Source organism: Empidonax traillii, unplaced genomic scaffold (assembly GCF_003031625.1).
Source record: "Empidonax traillii isolate 1590-97213 ecotype Southwest subspecies unplaced genomic scaffold, ASM303162v1 scaffold519:size850040, whole genome shotgun sequence".
In the NCBI taxonomy this organism is placed as follows: domain Eukaryota; kingdom Metazoa; phylum Chordata; class Aves; order Passeriformes; family Tyrannidae; genus Empidonax; species Empidonax traillii.
Genome location: NW_020955712.1, coordinates 542,844 through 561,000, shown reverse-complemented (window position 1 = coordinate 561,000; position 18,157 = coordinate 542,844). Strand labels below are relative to the sequence as shown.

The window sequence follows — 18,157 nt, the reverse complement described above, 5'->3', positions numbered from 1 at the left end:
GTGGGCCTGGTAGTAAGTATAGCAAAGCTTTATTCAGGAGAAGGTAGCCATGCTTCACTTTACAAGATCAGGAAGGAAGGTACAAAGTGTGTTCTTGCATTCTGTTTAGCAATTTGATATCTTAATTGGTTGAATTCCCTTTCCTGGGATCCTGAATATCTCCCAGGAATTGGAGTTGTGCTCAAATAAATAAGATCACTGTCCCTCATGGAATAAACTGCCCTGCAGGGCCCCTGGAGTTCTCCATGGCTATTCTCTCTCCATATTTCTATGTAAGTGCTACTGCAGCTTGGATAATTCAGATGTAAAAAAACCTTAAGGGCTCTTTAGTAGCTACGGGGCCTCGGGGACTTAGTGACTTTTTTTCTGCTTGTATTTGTGCTACGTGGATTTCTCCCAGGCCTGGGATCCTTGAGTGCTCACAGGGCACTTCCCCGTCACCCACACAAAGGCTGCACTTGCTTACAACCTGTCCCCTGTACATGACTTTTAGGACAATGCATTTATTGTGTTTCAAATGAAACAGCACAGGGCGTTTGTTTTGTTATGATGTCTTGTGTGACCATCCATGAAACTTTATTCAACCCGTGTACAGAGTTCTTGTGTCACAGCACACTCTTTTTTTTCCTGTAATCCATTTAAAAAAATAATAAAAAAAAAAAGAAGTCCAACCAAAGAAGTGTTCCTTACAGATACAGGGATCGAGGTTTGGGTTTAAACTTCTAGATGTCAGGTTTCAAAAATAAGATATTTTTAGAGCTTCCTATAGAAGGGAGCTTTTTTTCTAATATGATTGTGGCATTGTAAAACCCTATTGTTTAAGGAGTGTTTGCGTAACGTGGTTTTGGTTTTTAGGGCTTACATTTAATTCTTTAAAATGAAGAACAATAGTACATTTTGCCATGCATATGGGAGCAGAGAGAATAAACAGCACGGAGTATTGCTGAATTGTTTGAGAACATTCATCATCAAATTTTTTGATCCATGGAACTGGTTTTTTTCCCTCACCAGATAGGGGTTAGTGTTTGTGTGCTGTTCAGTTTGCTTGCAGCGCTTCTGAAGCAAAGGAGAGCGAGGAGAAAAGGGTCAGAACTTCTGAATTCCAAGCTTCAACTAGATTCTGTGGAGCAGAGCTTTGGTCCTCAAGTAACTCTCTACTCAGCACATATAGAATATTTCTAAATATTCAGATAAATGAAAAGTTCACATTGAGGAGCTCATTAGTAATTTGGATTGGGAGAAATCCAAATCTTATCCCTTTTTCCTGTCGTATAACTAAATGTGACCTTCCCCTGCTGATGCCCTCAGTTTGTCTCCCACTCTCTGTCCATGACCCTATTTTTAAGGCTTCCATCTCTGTATCACAGCATCAGTCTGAGCTCATCTTGTACGCTTGTTATTGAGATTCTCTTTCCTCCAAGATTGTTTGCTCCTTTCTGCTGCTGCTATGACATTGTAAAGAGGAATTTTTTGCACCTCAAGCCTGGTTTCACCCTCCTTTGTAAAAGAAATCTGTGATTCTGTAATGGTGCTTAACTTTCTGTTGCAGTAACTTTTTTTTTTTTCTTCTGAAATCTTTTAGTTGGAAAAGACATCTAAGCTTGAGTCTGCACATTCCCCCAGCATTGCCAAGGCCACCACTAACCCATGTCCCCAAATGCCACGTCCACATGGCTTTTCAATCCCTCCAGGAGTGGGGAGTCCACCGCTGCCCTGGGCAGGACAGCCCCTTCCATGGACAAATTTTCCCTAATATCCAATCTAATCCTCCCCTGGCACAATTTGAGGCTGTTTCTCCCTTTCCTGTCCCTTGTTTCCTGGGAGAGGAGCCTGACCCTCCCCTGGCTCCCCCTTCCCATCAGGGAGTTGCAGAGCCAGAAGGTCCCCCCTGAGCCTCCTTTTCTCCAGGATGAGCCCCCCCAGCTCCCTCAGCCGCTCCTGCTGCTCCAGCCCCTTCCCCAGCTCCGTTCCCTTCCCTGCACACGCTCCATCCCCTCAGTGTCTCTCTTGTTGTGAGGGGCCATATTTTAGTTAAAACCAAACTCAGTTGCTCTTCCAGCAGCTCTGATGCATTTATGGGCAGCAGTTGCTGCTCCTTCACACTTAGGGAACAGATTGGATCCTCTACTGCTACATTTATGCCTTCAAGTTTGGCTGGATTAAATCTCTGCAGGTTGATCTTGTGTCCAATTCTTTGAAAGGTAAAAAACAATCTGATCAAAATGCCTTTTCTCTTTATTTGCCACTCCTGTAATGACTCTACCATTTGCACGTAATGTTTTATAGAATCATAGAATATCCAAAGCTGGAGGGGACCCACAGGGGTCATCCAGTCCCACTCCTGGGGACTCCCAGACACCCCAACAATCCCACCCTGTCCCTGGGAGTGTAATCCAAATGCTCCTGGAGCTCTGGCAGCCTTGGGGCTGTGCCCACTGCCCTGGGGAGCCTGTTCAGTGCCAACCACCCTCTGGGGGAAGAACCTTTCCCTGAGATCCAACCTGAGCCTGCCCTGGCACAGCTCCAGCCACTGGCATTTCTTTGTTGTTGATGTATATCAATAATATCAGTCACCTCATATATCTTGTGTATTGAAAGTATTTTTGTAGCTTTAGCAAAAGTGTTTAATAGCTTTTGGTATTTAGTCCGGCCAAGAATATATTCCTTTTTGGCCCCATTAGGAAAGCTTGTTTCAATTCAAATGTGAAGATTTTTCAGGCTGTTGAGATTTTCAGTTCGTAGAATGCATTCTGTGTTGCTTTTTGTCATTCAACTGTCCTAATTTAAAAAAAAAAAAAAAGAATCCCAGGTGGAACGAAGTCGTACGAATGACGTGTAGAAGTCTGTTGCAACAGGGGTGCTATTGTGCTTTATTTTATTTCTCGTCTCAATGAAAAAAAATTGACAGCGTGTATTTTTCAATGCCAGTGATTCCCTCCTTGGAATGAGTCTCACAATCACAGTTCCATTATTCTGCTCGGGATAAACTGGCATGTAATTTCCTTGGGGCACCCTATTTGTTTTCTTAAAATAAAACCCACTGGTACCTTTCCTGTGCAAAGCTGTGCAAAGCTTTCAGAAAGCTTCATTTTCTGGCAAATTCTAGCTTTGGATTTCCTTTCAACTTTTAATTTTAATTCCCATATCTTTTTCCAAATTTTTTGTTATAAAATTTCCATTTTATACATTTATTTTCTGATGTGAGAAGTGTACTTTATGAGCTGTTTTGAGCTGATGTAAATCAGACTTTCTGAGGAACTTGTTAAATGAGTCTCCTTATTGACTCTTTTTTTTTTTTTTGGATCTACAGGCTTTGTGGAGTTGACTTTTTGAAGCGTAAAGTTCATATATTACAGTTTTGAATTTTATTGTGTGCTCAAATAGCACTTAATCAAATCACTGGTATTTAAGCAACCATTACTCTTTACTCTCTAATAATTTTTTTTTTATTTATCGAAGTTCAGCCTTGTGATAAATTAAAAACAACTTCTTCACAGGGGGAGACAAGAAACCAATGTTGTTTTTAATTCCTTAAAATCAGAAACAAGAGACCTTGAGATTATTGTTCCTTGCTGACTGAGCTCATCGATGGTGTGATCTGTAACAGATCATATTATCCTGCAACGGTTTGCGTTGGAAGGGACCTTGAGGATCATCTTGTTCCCACCCCCTGCCTCGGGCAGGGACACCTTCCACTAGCCCAGGTGGCTCCAAGCCCCGTCCAACCTGACCTGGGACACTTCCAGGGATCCAGGGGCAGCCACAGCTTCTCTGGTCAGCCTGTGCCAGGGCCTCACCACCCTCACGGCCAGGAATTTCTTCCCGGTGATGCCAGCTGATAATTCATAATCTTCGTAACAGATGCCAGCTGTTATCTCATCTTGCTATAATTCCAACATTTTATTTTGTTTGCTAAGCATCGGCCCATAAGGACTTCTGTGAGTGAGGGATGGGTTGAGGTACCAAGATGTTTTCACTGCTCTGAACATGACTTAATTGTTGTTATTATTATAAAATGTCCATGATGGGGAAGATGAAAGGGCTGTTGAGCTCTGCAGCCTGTCTGACAGTCGATGGAGAAGAAGGGATGAAAGAGAGGAAGTATTCTGGTAGAAAAATCCATATTCTTGTCAGCCTTTGCAGGCTACCCTCAGTGACCACACAGTATATGTGTATTTCTGTTCAAAAATAGAAGTGTGACTAGGACACGTGAAGGCAAACTTGAGGAACAGTCTTAATTTCCACTTCTGTGTGAACTGGCACTTTTACCTTGTTGTGGGGAGGAGAACAACCTGGTCTTAAAGCGTTTTTGCCTTTCTTAAGTTGCTTTATTCGTGCCTTAGAAGTCAAAATCAAACCCAGTGTTTTACAGACACTGCATATGTGACTTCTGCAAAATCAAGCACCTCCTTTGGAAGGCAGCATTTGTTGATGGTGGAAGATGTTTATAAGCTAAAGTTCATACAAATGCCTTTTGGTGACTGCAGCTAAGCCTGTACTGAGATTTTAAAAATTAATCTGGTATTTATCAAGGCCTTTTTAAGAGTTAGTGGCATAATAATAAGTGAATGACTTGGTGTGGAATTTTTGCACCATTTCAGGAGGCAATGGTACTTCCCTGGGAGCTCCAAATTCATCTGTAAATCACATATCTGGTCTTATTTTTTATTCTGTTTAACTGTAACATTCCAGTTAAACTTGCAGTTCTATGTATTTTTATTATGAAAAATTTAGTATGAAAAACTCCTGCCCATGCATCCCTGCCCTTGTGCTCTTCTAAGGGGTGGTCCTTTGAGAAAGATAGTGGATTTACGAAGAAAAGAATTTTTGTTGATTTTTTTTTTTAACGTGAATTTCTGTGTCCTGGGCAGTGGTCCCACAAAGAATTGTCTCAGCATGGTGTGAAGGACATGAACCTGTGGCAGGAATGCAGAACTTTGCAAGGGGAAGCCCCTGTGCTAGAGGCAATGTATAACAGCCCCTCACTGCTCCTGTGGAACTAGAGATCAGCCACCAAGGGCTTCCCTATGCCATAAACTCTAGTTTTGTTATAGTACACCTAATTTTTTTTTTTTTTTAAAGGAAAGAATTTAAGGAAGCAAAAATAGGATGTGAAGAAATAATCCTCTGTCCTTTTCCTTTACCCTTCTTTTTCTCAGTTCTCTACATTTCTGTCAGAGGTAATAAATTTGCTTTTTGCTGTTCCAATTCTGTGTGGAATACCAGTGGATGTGCATTTTCCTCTTCTCATATGCTGAATAAATGCACTTTCCAAAATTCTTGATCCCTCTTCTTTGTTTATATTTAAATTTCCTTTTGAACCAAAAGTGCTTTATGTATTTTGGAGAGGAATCTAGTTGGAAATCCTTTTTATTCCAAATTCTTCCTCTTTGTGAAATTATCTGTATCTTCAGAAGCATTCAGACACCAGATTTAACCTGTTCTTGCTGCACCCTCCCATAAGCATCACTGTGTTGGTTTTAACTGATTATTCTGTCTCCACAGCACTAGATGGTGCTGATGACAGTATCTCTGAAATCTGAGCCTTCAAAAATTGGAAAAGTAGTGCTGCTGTTTCCAACCAAGAACAACAAGTTTGCACATCCAAATATACTGATTTGGGAAAAAAAAACCCTTCAGATTGTGAATGCAATAACAGAATATGGGAGGGCGAGAGAGGTGGAAAGCCACAACTGTATCTAGCTGTGGAATTTACTGAGCTTGCTCTCAAGAGCTAGGATTTGAGCTTGAGAAACGTAACTAATACCTCATGGCAGCGAGAAGTGTTGGAAAAGCCTTGTCCTGAGGCTCTTGACTAGCAACGTGGGGACAAGCACTGATAACTGTGAGGAAACTACTCTTACGCTCTGTAGAGGATGCAATAGGAATGATACATTCTAAGTTTGAAAAATTCAGAGAACTTCTTCAAGTGCTGAGCATCATTTCCTGAGGCAGAAAAGGAATTTCATGCCTCGAAGCGGTGAGACTGTCCTCCAGTTCCAAGAAATAGTGGTTATCCAGAGCATAACACTGAGGTAGTTTTTTTTTGCTACTTTTAACTGAATTTTGTTCTTAGAGCCTCAGACTGGTTTGGGTCAGAAAGGACCTCAAAACTCATCCCATTCCACTCCCTGCCGTGGGCAGGGACACCTCCCACTATCCCAGGTTGCTCCAAGCCCCGTCCAACTTGGCCTTGGACACTTCCAGGGATCCAGGAGCAGCCACAGCTTCTCTGGGCAACCTGTGCCAGGACCTCACCAGTGTCAGCCTTAGTGGTGCTTATTTGTCATGGCATCCTCTAAGGACACACATAGTCATCCTAGGAAAGCCTGATAGGAGTCCTCTACTGCTCCAAAAAGAAGCCCAAATAATGGTTTTAAACACAGAAAGCCTGAAAACATCTGAGCTATAACAAGATTAAATGGCCCCAAGTTGCACCAGGGGAGGTTTAGATTAGATATTTGGGAAAATTTCTCCGTAGGAAGGGTTGTCCTTTCACAGGCTGCCCAGGGTGGAGTCTCCATCCCTGGAGGGATTCCAAAACTGTGTGGATGTGGCACTTGGGGACATGGGCTAGGGGTGGCCTTGGCAGTGCTGGGGAAATGGTCAGACCTGATGATCTTAGAAGCTCTTCTGCAACCAAAACAGCTCTTAAAATTGGGATGGGGTTGTCTGTGAGTTGAAAGCCGTATTTGAGGTACAGGGGGCTTTAGAGAAGCATCTGACTCCTAAAAGCTGCTGAGCACTGGTTGGTGGCCTTTGCCCACTGCTGCTGCTTCCACCATTCTCCTTGGATTTCTCCTGTCTAAGCAATTAGGCTATTAAAAGGAATAGTACACGAGATGCTTAAGGATGTATTGCAGTGTAGTGCATGAGGTACTGCGCTTAAAAATTGCATTTTAGTGAACACAAACTGGTTATGAACTAAAAATGCATGTATGCCATTCCTTCTGTAACAGTTTGACTTTTAAGAATTTAATCGTAAACAGTGAGTGTTCTTCACATCATTTGTTGTATGGAATATTTCTGATTCAAACTTCTGTTGCTTAACCAGGTGTGAAATAAATAAATAAATAATGTAACTATCGTGCATTGCATTCTCAAGATCTTGTGTATAGAATAAAACATTTCCTCTGACTGAATGGTCTAACTGTTTCAGGACATTATTGTGAAATTATTTTGATTATTTTTTTCCTTTTTTTTTTTTTTTCCAGTTTATTTTCTCTGTTGTCTAAAAAACACAACAAAGTGCTGGAACAAGCCACACAGTCCTTAAGAGGTTCCCTGAGTTCAAGCGACTCTCCGTGTCCTGATTATGTGAGTATCAGACTGAATGTTGCAGTGGGTGATTTTAAAAAAAACAAGTGGCACATTCCTAAATCTGCAAAGAATTCTCAAAGTGTGACAGCTGAGCAATCACCGACATCAAAATACAGGATCCTGTGTGAGTGATGTCATGTCTGAGACGCCTTTAAAAAGCCCAAGAATTACACTTAAAAGTGGCAAAGCAAACCCACAACGGTTCAGAGCAAAGAGACTTGCTGTCAGCTCATGATTTTCGAGCCATTTGTAACTCAGGATGTTTAAATGACACAGTTGAAAACATTATTTTTAAGAACAGGACTTTGGCATCCGCATTATGTTAAAATGCCTAAAAAATGATTGGAAACAATTCCCAGTGAGCCTTTTGGGGGACTACTGTAGTCATGGGGCAAATTGGTATGTTATGAGCACATGGATACTTACATTTCTCTTCAGTTTGCTGAGCCAGTGCCCACAAATAGGCAACAATTTTGTAATTTAATTGCACGGCTTGTTGGAAAATCTCTAGTTTCGGTACGAGAAGGAGACATCTTGCAAGGACTTGAATAATGTCTTTGTACTGCTGAAGTATCTTTGGTTTGTACTCATTTGAACTCTCACTGCAATACTGGGTGAAGAGAAAAAAAAGAAAAGACTTGATTTATCAGTTGTTTGGGATTTTTGAGGATGAAAATGTAACAACTGTTTTATTTTCAGGATTAGTACAAGGTCCAGGACATGCCTGCTTGAGGCTTTACATACCATATTACTCTAACATTAAGTATAAAAATACCTAAAGAAATAATTTGATATAGTAGTTTGGTGACTTAAATCTAATACAACTAACGAGGTTTCTTAACCTGCATCCCTTAGTTATCTCTGACACATACCGTACAAACTAGAGGCACTTTTTTATTTCAGAGACATGTGGGTTTGTAAAGCAAATTAATCACTTGCAGGATTTTCCTGTGTACTCCTGCTGCCTTTCTGTGCCCTAAGTCACGTGAAACTCCTAACAGCACCCGTGGTTTTAGGCCTTCTGATTTCCCTCCCAGAAATTGCTCTCAAGACCTTTAATTTTCGGAACTTGAAACATTTCAGCAAGAACACCCTCAAATTAGTCTGTGGTTGAAGAGCAGGAGGTCCCACTCCTGTTTGCCTTGTGAGGTGATGCACAAGCTGGATAAAGCTCTTTCATCTGCATGGGCATGAACAACTGAAAGCCCCCAAGACGTTAGGCCCCTTGGCCTTTTTCTGGCTTTTTTTTCCATGGGTTTGCTTCTGGGGAATAGGAGCTTCTTGTCAGGAAGACGCTGATTTTATGAAGAAAGATCCTTACTTGTTTTTCCTAAAATGCCGTCCCCACTGTTCAGAGAAAAGCAAACAGCATGGTACACACGTGTTTGTATAAGAGCACATATACATAAATATATATATGTATGTCCATGCACACTTAGGCATGTGAAGATATATATATATATATGTGTGTGCTTATATTTTGGGGTGTGTAAGAGTTTGGTGCTGAAAAACATTTTATAGGTTTTGTACTCTGGAGTGCGGCCAAGAGGCTCAGACTCTTCAGTGGATTTCTTGTCTCTTATGGTTGGTATGACATAGGGGTGGAGGAAAGAAAGAGAGCAGTTGGAAAGATGGGTGCAGGGGAGAGTGAGATAAGGTCATGGCCTGTGCTTTGAAAGGATAAGGTAAACTGTTATGGGCGGCTTTCTGGTCTTTTTCTTTTTTTTTTTTGTCCTCTCTAATTGCTCATGTTCCCGCTCAATCTGAGCCATAGCCAGTCGACTAAATAAAAGTTTAGGCCAGGTTTCATCGCTTCAGCATATTCCGAAAGTTCATGTTTATGCTGTCTTTTAGAATAAGGAAGATTGTAGGAACTGAGGTGGCTGAAATGTCTGAAGTCCTGAAGCCCTTTGTACCTCTGTGTTTATGCTAAAGAAGGGGATGATTCCCATTTTGCTTGCTCTGCGCAGGTTTTTGGAGAAGTCTCCGGGGAGATCTGAGAGCCCCTTCAAGGGCCTAAAGAGACTCCAAGAGAGCTGGAATGGACAAGGGATGGAGGAACAGGAAAGGGGGAATGGCTTCAAACTCACAGAGAGAGTAGGGTTGGGTTAAATACTGGGAAGAAATTCTTGGCTCTGGGGGTGGTGAGGCCCTGGCACAGGTTTCCCAGAGAAGCTGTGGCTGCCCCTGAATCCCTGGAAATGTCCAAGGCCAGGTTGATCAGCAATCTGATCTAGTGGAAGTTGTCCCTGTCCATGGCAGGGAGTGGAATGAGATGAGCTTTAAGGTCCCTTCCACGTTGTTCTTGTTGAGGTTTTTCTGGTCTTTATAAAAGAAAAGAACAAGTTGTTCCATTTGTTAAGGCTGGACCAGTTTCCTCATCCTTTCCCGATAAACTCCTGTCAGTGTGATGGGATTCAGGAGCAGGATGGAGAAGCCAGCAGGGAAGAGAGAACCACCCCCTGTCATTAAACCATTGCCTCAAAGACAGGATCCTTGCTTAGACTAATTCTCATGCTGCTTTGTTTACTCGTTGTTTCATAAGCTTTATTATTCATTGTTTTCATAGCAGCATTGACCTGTTTTGAAATACCACACTTTGATCCCCTTGTCCTTGTCTCCAGGCTTGAAGAAATGGGAAATATCCACTAAAGGTTATCTTTATTGCTTTCTCGCATTCAATGAAAGCACGTTTTCCAAAATTCTCAGCAAACTAAGAGAACTGGTAATAAAATAATTGAGGATTTTTGCTTCTTTCAGTTCAAATCAAGACAAATTACTTAAGTAAACATATCAGTGATTTTCCTGGTAATTTGATTACAGCCTAATGTAATTTATTAAATCAGAGGTACTTAACAGCACAACTGGAGACACGCTAACTTCCCCTGGGAAGTAGCACGTCAGACGTGTTGTTGGAGCTACCATCTACCCAAGTAATTGCTTTTTAAGGATTTCTTGGCATTGCTTATGATTTTTGAGCCCTTCAGTGCTTGTTCAGTGTGGCTGGTAATGAGAGATTCTCCTTAAGTCTTTCTGGGCAGAGAGGGGATAGAGAAGGAGGGAGAAAATTTTGAATTTTGGCAAGCTTATGTCAGCTTATGTAAGAAAAAAAAAAGAATTTGCTTCATGCAAAAAAAAAAAAAAAATTGGGGAAAATAAAAATCAAATGTAGGAATAGTTTTAGATGCAATAGTTTGGCACACATCATCTCTTGAGTCCTACCTTCTACATTTTGGTTTAAAAAAAAAAAAGATACATCGTCCTATCCAGATGAAGCTTAAATGTGTTAGGAAAAATGCTAAAAATAATCCCACTTAAGTGCCAATATGATCCATTATTTCATATATAGGACTGTCATTTAAACAGCCCTTTGATGTTGGATGAAATTCATTGGGGGTAGAAGCAATGTATATAATGTTAGATTTTCATATTTATAGATGTACTCCTGTCAATATATGAAGAGCCATCTCTTAACCCCCTGTCCAAAATCTGTTGGGTTTTTCTGGGGTTAGCTAGCGCAGAAATAAATGCATGTGTTGGCAATCCAAAGGGAAAAATATGAAAATCTGATTGTAGTGATCTCTGTGTGTGTATATATATATAAAAATGTACGTTTTAATATCTATTTATGTATATAAAGTCTGCAGTAGCAAAGCCTGGTGGTACCAGGAGAGTTCCCAGTCAGAGCTAACTTCTCCTAACTTCCCCTGACTCATTCCCAATCCAGCTAAACCTACCTGCTGTGCACAGCTGGTGTTACTTGGAGGCCTGGAATTCTGCAAATGCTGATGAGTTGCTCTCTCATCTTGATAACCAGAATTAAGCTTTGCATTTGGGTGATGCGATTTCTGTGTTTTGTTTTGTTTTTTTTTCTTTTCCCTCTCAGTTTGTGCTCCATAATGGGCCAAATGAATTCCAATATTTAGATTCTTCTTTGATTTTTCCCTGATTTATATGGTAAATAGAAAGCAGCTGTCTGTTTAACCATCTAACTCTTGAAACTCCTAGGCCCCTCGAGCGTCATCTGGAAGTAATGTAGCTTGTAAAACAAAGCTAAGACGAAAAAGCAATGTTTGTTTTATGTGGGATGAATGACTTCAGTTGGGGTCCCTCTAATTCTGCCATTATGAAGGTTATTAAAAAGCAGTATTACAAAAGTGGTTTCAACAAAAAAGGGAATATTTTTGGGGGGAACTTGTATCTTGTTATTACAGTTGATTATATTCAAAGCTCCAAGTACTTCATAAACAGTCCTTTACTTTAGTTTCTGCAGCAGAGAACCGACATAATCTCCCCTCTGCACATCAATAGATGTTAAAAGGTTCCCTGTTTCATTTACTCCCCCGGAAGAAATTGTCCTTTATAATTAAGGGCACCCTATTTATCTTGGAAATTTGTTATTGCTAAAGAGTAGGTGAAATCAGGTCCATGAACTGCAGTATTTGCTGCCTTTTAAACGTAATGAAACAGGTCTAAAATCCATAAATGTTCTAGACGCGGTTACGTGCAAAGAAGTTCATTATTTTTAGCTTATCCAGCGTTTAGCAAACAATTAATTCATTCACTATTGATGTGAACAATATTTGACCTTTAAATAAGTGTTGTGATGTTTTGGGAGCTGGAACAAGATGGTATTTAAGGGCCCTTCCAACCCAAACCACTCTGGGATTCTATGAATTCTATGAATCGTAGAATCATTTGGAGTGGAAAAGACCTCTGAGGTCGTTGGGTCCTATAATATCTTCTGTGCTTGCACATGTAATGCTGCGTTAGATATCCTGCAGCTCTATTTGATTTTTTTTTTTTTTTTTAAATTATCTAAGGAACAGTTTAGTGCTGAACTCTGCCATCACACAGAGGTGTTTTCTTGTAAATGTGTACTGTCGTGAAGAAGTAGAAAGTCTTCCCTGCGATCATCTGATGACTCCAGTAATGATGCAGAAATGAAATTAAAACCCTCTTCCGAATAAACTGGTCAAGCCTAATAGAGTTAGTGTGATGCAATTAATGTTGTTTAGCTGGTAGTCTGTAAAAATACTGCTTAGTGGTAACTGCTGAGAACACACAAAATATGTAGAATTGAACTCGCTGTTGGCAGAACGGGAAACTTTTACAAATTAAATCAAGACTCCTAACTGAGATATGTCCATATTTGTCAAATATGGGGGTGAGGAAAAAAAGCTAAGGATTTTATTTTTTTTTTTGGTCATAATCTTTCTTTTAAAACTCAGTAAAGCCCCTACTTTTCACCCAAAGCACTGCCCAGGTCCCTTCAATATTCTTTTTGCCTCTGTTTTCTTCCAGTTTTATATGTGACCAAGTAACTCTTTAGGTTTTTTTGACTGCATTGGCCAGGCATTGTTAATGGTCTAAAAAAACCTTCATTTTTGAGTGTCAATTTTTAGATCCTCTTTTTGTCTAGTGGAATAAACTTAAAATATGATTATACAAGAACATTTTTACTAGTGTGTTGTTTACTGAAAGCAGCATATGGCAAACCAATATGATGTTTTAGTGGGTTTTGTATGTATGTGGATTCTAGCAATTTAAGTTGCATTTAATGGGACCTTGTTTTGCACTATTTTACCTTCTTTTTGATTACTCCGAGTTGATGGTTCATGAAGTAACATTTTCAATGTCAGGCTATTCTTGGGTTTGCCTGTCTCCAGTTTAGAGCAGGAGGTCTATAAATACATTTTCTAAATATTAGTCATACCCTCCTTCAGATGAATTATATTTTAAAGACTATTACTCCTACCTAATCCCCCTATTTTTATATCACCAAAAAATAGCTATTTCAGAATAGACTGAAATAACCAACCTAACCCAAATCTGAAGTGAGCTTTTGTATTGAGTAATAGCCGAATTCTGCAGTTCTGTCTGAATTCTTAATCAGTACTTTCCTTGAAATGAATTGGAAACTTTCCTGTGAAAATGCTGCATAGATTATCCTTAAGCTGAAGAACTATCCTAATATCCTTGAGATGCTGATGAATTTCAGTTTATTTAAACTTCTTCATGAAGTGCTAATGTTTATTTGCAGTTGGTCTTTGCATTATTGTGTCTGTAGGGATACAGGAGTTCCACGGAAGTGTCCTTGGTGTCTGGTATTTGTGTTATACAGGTGTTGCAAAGCCTTATTTCACTTGAAAATTCTCAATATTTTGGAAAATAAGGATGAAAATTACTTTTTCTTTTTTTTTTTTTTTTTAAAGAACATTTTCTGTGGCAACAGCATCTCATGTCCGTCTGAAAATCTTTAATTCTTCAGATTTACAAGACGAGGGAACAAATTGGAAGAAGTAGAAGAACTACAGACAGTAGCACCACAAACATCAGCTGAACTAATTTTAAAAACCTGTTGTTGTGCCTGTTAGACACATTTGAAGCAAGCCAAACATGAACTTCCCAATATTTTATTTAATAAAGGAGGAAAATTGCTTTTCCTCCTTTAATAGTTCTAGAGTTTTAGGGCATTGTCATTATTTTGCAGTAGAGGGTATAAAGGCAGGGCACAAAAGGGGATAAAGAGGGCATTTGTTTGCATTTTTTGAATTCAAAGGATGTGCTTTTGATAAGACTGCTCAAATGACTGTCCTTGAAAGATGGTTAAGCTGAAGAAGTTGCGAGAGCTTGTGTTAGAAACGCATGAGATCTTGGGGTCCCTTCACATCTCCATAAAATGAGCAGTAGAATTTTGTATGCTAATTTTTTCTCCCACACAGCTAATTGAGCCACACTGGAGAGAACTGGAAGCCTGATGGAATACTGGGATTCCAGAAGGGTCTGAGGCGTAGCTGTACATAGAAAACATGATACATTATTAAGAGAAAGCACTCACAAGCCTGTCTATAAGCACAGTTTATTACTGCCACGAAGCCAAGTGCTGTGAAGCTCAGTTCAGGCTAATGGCACATTTTGAAGTGCTTGGGTGGAAGAAAAAAAAAAAAAAACAAAAAAAAACGGGGACAGTTCTGATCTCTCCAAGGCGTCCTTCTTGCCTGGTTTGGCCTTCAGGTGCTTTTCGTGCTGCTGGGTTGTTCAGGGCTTCTCGGAAGCCGATTGTTCTGGACGGTTCACGTTCGTCAGAGCTCCACCAGACAAACAGAACAGCCTAATGCAGTGGCTCTCCAAAGAGCAGGGATTTATTTCCGTAGCGGCAGTGTATTTCAGCAATGCGGGAAAACAATTTCCAGTGTTCCTAAAGCAAGGTTTTGATCGAAAAAAATGCGGTGCTTCAGAACCGTATGTGACCGTGTGTTACGAACATCTCGGTAATTGCTTTTTTTTGAAACATGCAGCCATGTAGGGTAATGGAAATGGATGTGGAAGGAAGCCCATACAGAACCTTTCAGGCTATTTGGTACTAAATACCTAATTGGAGTTGGAATTTTTATTTTTGCGCCGCTTTTTCTCTGTGAGGTATTGGTGGAACATGTTGTACCTTCCATTTCCAGCTTTTTCTCTTCGTACTTTACAGGGACACGGACAAACCAGGGAGTTTTTGAAACAGTTCTGGGTGTTGATTATAAAAATCAATCCATTTCTATCAAGTTTTTGAAACAGTTCTGGGTGTTGATTATAAAAATCAATCCATTTCTATCAAAGGGCAGTAAGGAGTTATTTTAAAAGATAACGTAACAAAGTTCTGTAGAGTCTTTCATTGCAGTTATCCGAGATTTGGGATTGGAAAGAAAGAGAGAGAAAATAATAGAAGTGAAGGTAAACCAAGACTCAGTGATTCTGAGAGCCATGATGAGAGGAAGATGGTCTCATCAACCCACAGTTTGTCTTTTGGAGAGGCATTATGCCCCCTGAACAGCATTTCCCACTGTCTCACTGAGGGCAATTCTCCCATTAATGGCTGTTGTTAATATTACCTATAATGTTATGCAACTGCTCTTAATTGGCAGTGTGGGTGGCCAGGAGACTGAAATGATGGGATGAAGGAAGGGGGAATATTTAAAAGGGAATGAGTCAAGCAAGGCTGAAAGACAGTCTTGGTATGAAATGAATAAGAGAGAGGTTTGGAGAAGAATAATTATTAATATAGGCAGAAATTCACAACCAAAAGGGGGTTTTGAGAAAGCATTGTTTCCTCTCTGCTGCTCATACGAAGTATCACACGGAGCAAAATAAGCCACTTGCTGAAAACTGATTTCCCCATCACCTGACCTGAAAAGCAGCATTAAAGAAACGTATAAGGGAGAATTTTCGTTTTGTTTATCTCTACTGACCGGAGTGGTTGCTTATTCTCTGTAAAATTTCTTGTGGGAAACCTCTCAAAACATATGAAGAGCGTATTTAGAAGAAATAGAAATTTATAAGAATCTCTTTTATTCATGTTTATTGCACTGTATAGAGACACCCTTATGTGCTTCATGGGTGCAATTGGAAAGACAGACTTTTAATTCCCTTACATGTAACCAGCAACTTCTTTGAAATGTTTAATTTTTTTTAATTGATCAGGAACTAAGTGAATTAGAGGAATACACTGCACATTTCATACACTGGATCAGTTTTTATAAATTGGAATTATTCCACACAAACAATAACACAGAATTTGGACAAAAAGTAGGAATTCTTAACAAGCTCTGAGTTGGATACAGAGAGCTGGGAGGGTTCACCTGGGGAAGAGAAGGCTCCAGGGAGACCTGAGAGCCCCTTGCAGGGCCTAAAGGGGCTCCAGGAGAGCTGGAGAGGGACTGGGGACAAGGGATGGAGGGACAGGACAAGGGAGAATGGCTTCCCACTGCCAGAGGGCAGGGATGGATGGGATATTGGGAAGGAATTGCTGGCTGTGAGGGTGGTGAGGCCCTGGCACAGGTTCCCCAGGGAAGCTGTGGCTGCCCCTGGATCCCTGGAAGTGTTGAAGGCAAGGTGGACATGGCTTGGAGCAACCTGGTCTAGTGCTTTCAGTCTGATTTCTGGCTTTCTAGGGTTTAACTACAGCAACAGCAGGAGAGGGTTTGGAATAACACATACGAAAAACACTTTTTTTTTTTCTTCCTTTCTTCTTAATTTATGCCAACATAAATTTTTCTCATGTTTTAGGGAAAAATAAGGGGGAAAGACATTTTAAAAACAAAACAAAGACTCAAAACAGGAAAACATAACAAAATAGAAAACCAAACCAAGAAGCTGATAGTCACACTCTACAGCTGTTTTCTACCAGTGAAATACCAGATACAAAGCCATGTCAGGGAAGTATCTTTTAAAACATTCATGAAGAGAAAAGCCTCTAATATATTTCTGTTATTCAGTACTCCTGTATTTGTTGTCCCCAGCACTGCTGGGAGATGTCTGATTGCCTTCATTTCTCTGAAACGGAATTGGGACACTTCAGATACATTTTCTTTTTAAAATTGTCCTTCAGATACGTTCCTGGAATGTGGTAGAGCTCTTCCACAGCTGCTCTTGTACTTATTTAGGCTGGAGCCCAAGCTGAGTGAGCTGTGTCCTGCTACTGAATATACAGCATTTTCATCAAATACACTGTGTTCTGATGCATTTTTGTTGCTATCGAGCTGGTACAGTGTGTACAGAGCCTGTTCCACTCCATCATTTGTGTGCGTACTAGCCCAAACTCTTGACCTCAAAGATAATGTTTGCTAATAACAAAAAACAACCGTCCTGTTCTGGAGAAAATAGGATTTATTGTAACATTGCAGGTTCGATTTGTTTTGTTCACCGCAATCAGAATCATTATCTGGAGTGTATCTCTTCTCCCCAGATAAACTGGGAAAATGGATGTTGCAGTTCCTAAAAGCAGGTCTTTCAGCCGTTCACCAGCAACTTAATCTGTGGCACTTGCAGAGAAATTAGATGTTTACTCACTGCAGCCAAAAAAAAGAGTTACCAGAACAAATAATGAGAAGTTTTCCCATTTCCACACTATAATCTTTCATATTTTTATATATGAAGTCAATAGGAAGAGTCATGTTACATTCCCATGGAAAAAGGCTTCATGGAGTTCATCTGAAATGCAGAATAATTTTTCTGCAATAAATTAGCCACCTGACCCTGTGGTGGACTACGTTACTCAGAATTCATTAGAAAACTTAGTGTCAGTTTTAGGTAAACAGTCATGATCACGTACAGGGTTTTTCTGAGGAAGGGTCGACTGACTCTGGATGGATACACAACATACCCAGGTGCTTCTCTGCCTTTCAGCAGTAATCTCTCATCTTGTCCCTGTCTGTCACTGCTGCACTTGATGAACCAGGCTGCACAAAATTAAATTTGATCCCAAAATAGAACGAGACTTCATAAATATTCCAGGAAATTTTATTTGGTTGGATAATGCAGTTTTTACATATTTCTATCAAGAGCGTTTTGCTTCAACATTTGACAAAATGTCATCTGTTGCTTGTAGTTTGTTTGGGAACAGGTGCCTGCGTACGTGGACTTCTGCAGTTGTTTTTTTTGTGAGTTTCAGGTTTTCCAAATCTCAGTCGAAGGACTGGGTTTTGGCCATCAGGCTGCAGCTGCTTTGTGCTTCCAGAGCACTGAGCAGGAAGCAGAGCAGTGGTCATCGGCTTGTGTTTTTCAGAACTGATGCAGTGCCCTTCTGTCCAAGTGTCCTTGAAAAGTAAGATGGAATGTAGTGAAACCATCATTCAGTCTAAAAGTTACCCCATGGGTTTGGTTTGTCTGCCCTCAGAAGGGCTGTTTCTTATCTCCTTATGGTTTGCAGTTTATTCAGCTGGAGAAGGCGGGTATTGAAATTTCTTCATGGAGGTTTTTTGGGCCAGTCTCGATAGATTAAATGATACTTTTACTGTTTTGAAGAGTTGCTAAGGTAAGAGGAAAACAAATAAAACCACTTTCTTATACT

At 40.2% G+C, this 18,157-nt stretch overlaps 1 protein-coding gene across 4 annotated transcripts in view; it reads left to right on the top strand.

The window, feature by feature from the left end:
* DYM (dymeclin) overlaps window positions 1-18,157 on the top strand; it is a 206,929-nt gene that overhangs the window by 133,526 nt on the left and 55,246 nt on the right. For all 4 annotated transcript variants that reach the window (XM_027896872.1, XM_027896874.1, XM_027896871.1 and 1 more), the window contains one exon: window positions 7,215-7,317. In XM_027896872.1, the coding sequence (XP_027752673.1) occupies window positions 7,215-7,317 (103 nt within the window). The remainder of the gene's footprint in view (window positions 1-7,214; window positions 7,318-18,157) is intronic.